Below are 2,202 nucleotides of genomic sequence, written 5' to 3'. Positions count from 1 at the left end.
CCCCATGGCTTCCCATTTGTTACTAACACTCAAACATCTTTAAATCACTATTCCACATGTAGACTATAGCTATGTCGACAAGGGGAGAACGTATGGCCACTTGCAACTGAAGGAATTAGCCTACAGTTCTAATAATTTGATGTGCTTTGCCAGGATCGACTTCACTGTCAAGATTAAAGAATAAACTTACCGCAGTTTTCACACAAGATCCTCCCAACATCTTTTTTTAGACTATTCCCACGAGTGTCTATGGGAGCATACGACGCCTTGAAAACCAGAGGCTCATCAGTTGGGTCCATGAAAAAAATATACTTGTGATTCTTTATCACTGTGGTGCAAAGAGCCTCCGATCCGAATTCCCCCACGGTGACGAGCTGCTCCCGTTCCAGACCTCCGCTGTTCCGCGGCCACAAGTCCAGCACTTTGACATTCACACTGTATGCCTCGACTGAGTCGTTCAGAGGCGCGGACTGCACCTTGCCCTCGATCACCACGGCGGAATTGTAAGCCTGGTCCTGCAGAGAGTTCAAACTCGGGGAGTAGCAGGCGAAAGAGACCCCGATGACCAGCATGGATAAATGTACTGAATCAAGCCTCATGCCGCCTGCTTTGGCTCGGTGGTCGCTGGTCGCGTTGCGGCAGGGCTCTCTGGGCTGCGGGGCGATGGCGGTGGAGCTGGGTTGAAGGGAGAGACAGCAAATAGGCTCCAGTAGCACGGCAGCGCGGCAGACCTTGCGTAAGTGTCCATGCCATCGGGATCCGCTGCTTTTTCAGATAATTTTGCAATGGGGAAACACCAGCTAGGAACCGGAAACCGCGTAGGCTAATGATGCTGGGTTCAAAATCCCGTCACTGCATTCTGCTAAAAATACATTCTAAAATGCAAACGATTCGTGGATTCTTCCCTTCAGAAGATGCCATATGCTGCCATAGAAGCCTATCCGCAGGACGACGCCAGTCTATCTTTGCCCAGAAATTGCAGTGGTCTGGTGGGCGCCTTGCTCAGCAGTGATGGTTTTCTGTATAATTTGCCACAGAGAAAATACGCCAAATGCTGCAGTCAACAATTAGTTTTGTAGTCCACTTGAAAAAAATGCATACGATTCATCCCTCTAAATAAACTGTGTTTTGCTCCACGGGTAATAAACCGCCTTCTCCCACAGCCCGTCTCTCTCCGCCTCCCCCACGTACCAGAGACGGAGAGAACATATGCTGATTGCCAAAGGCTCTACCACAAAAAATAGACTTAAGATTGGAGCACTATGATATAGCTGACGCCGATACAACCGCTTTCGGTCACCACACTCCCCCCAAAAGCCAACAAATGACTATCCCTTCATGCTCTTCCCCATCACCAAATGGTTTCACGTTCAAATGAAATCATGAAATAAATACTGAAATGCATCACGCGTCCGTTTTTAAAATAGCTTATTAGAGTAGACATATCCCTCCAAAGGAAAAAGGTAAAAGATCGATTGAAAAAGCAGCCGTAATCAGTGCACTAGATATACGGTGTTTCAGCTGAGATGACGCTGCGAAAGCAATTCAAAGCCTTGGATTGTTCATCAGACTGTTTTGAATGAGTTTTGCGTCTCATTCCATTATGAAGTCATGCCCTGCATTCAGATCGCATTCGCTGCTCTGCCTCTGAAAAAAAACACTGATGCTGAAGCGCTGCATCAAATCCATACAAGTAAAACAGCTGCGAATGGGCTTTTAAAGACGGGAGAAAACCATATTTTTCACAATATAACAATGCATAGACAGACACTTGGTGCATATTGTTTGATGTGTGTGGGCTGTCAATGAGACATGCGTAATGGCATGGACAGAACATACAGATTGACATTTAATATAGGCCTATTACAACACATTCAGAAGCACACGTCCTTCTTGTTTTTATATCGTGAATTAGCTAAATAAGGCTATAATTTGAATGCGAAGAGAGTGACTGGATGTGAAGCTGAAAGCATTTACGAAGGGCGACATCTGCTGACCATCAAACACTTCCCAGAGCAGGTGAGGAACGTACGTCAGATTCTGAAATGCTCGCCTCGAATATGACGATTAGCAACATAGCATACTCAACCCCAAGGAAGCCTACATAGCAAGGTCAGACAGACCGACAGGAAGAAATTACATTGGCAACACTGAGCCTAAAACACGAAGGCTGACTAACAACGTAGAAGGAGAACTTATCCA

At 46.1% G+C, this 2,202-nt stretch overlaps 1 protein-coding gene across 2 annotated transcripts in view; it reads right to left on the bottom strand.

Annotated features, from left to right (window-relative positions):
• nrg2a (neuregulin 2a) overlaps nt 1-1,544 on the bottom strand; it is a 158,823-nt gene extending 157,279 nt beyond the window's left edge. For both annotated transcript variants that reach the window (XM_046318087.1, XM_046318088.1), the window contains exon 1: nt 191-1,544. In XM_046318087.1, the coding sequence (XP_046174043.1) occupies nt 191-599 (409 nt within the window). In that variant the 5' untranslated portion in view covers nt 600-1,544. The remainder of the gene's footprint in view (nt 1-190) is intronic.
• Nucleotides 1,545-2,202: the final 658 nt, after the last annotated feature.

Source organism: Oncorhynchus gorbuscha, linkage group LG20 (assembly GCF_021184085.1).
Source record: "Oncorhynchus gorbuscha isolate QuinsamMale2020 ecotype Even-year linkage group LG20, OgorEven_v1.0, whole genome shotgun sequence".
In the NCBI taxonomy this organism is placed as follows: Eukaryota; Metazoa; Chordata; class Actinopteri; order Salmoniformes; family Salmonidae; genus Oncorhynchus; species Oncorhynchus gorbuscha.
This window is presented reverse-complemented; position numbering and strand designations above follow the sequence as displayed.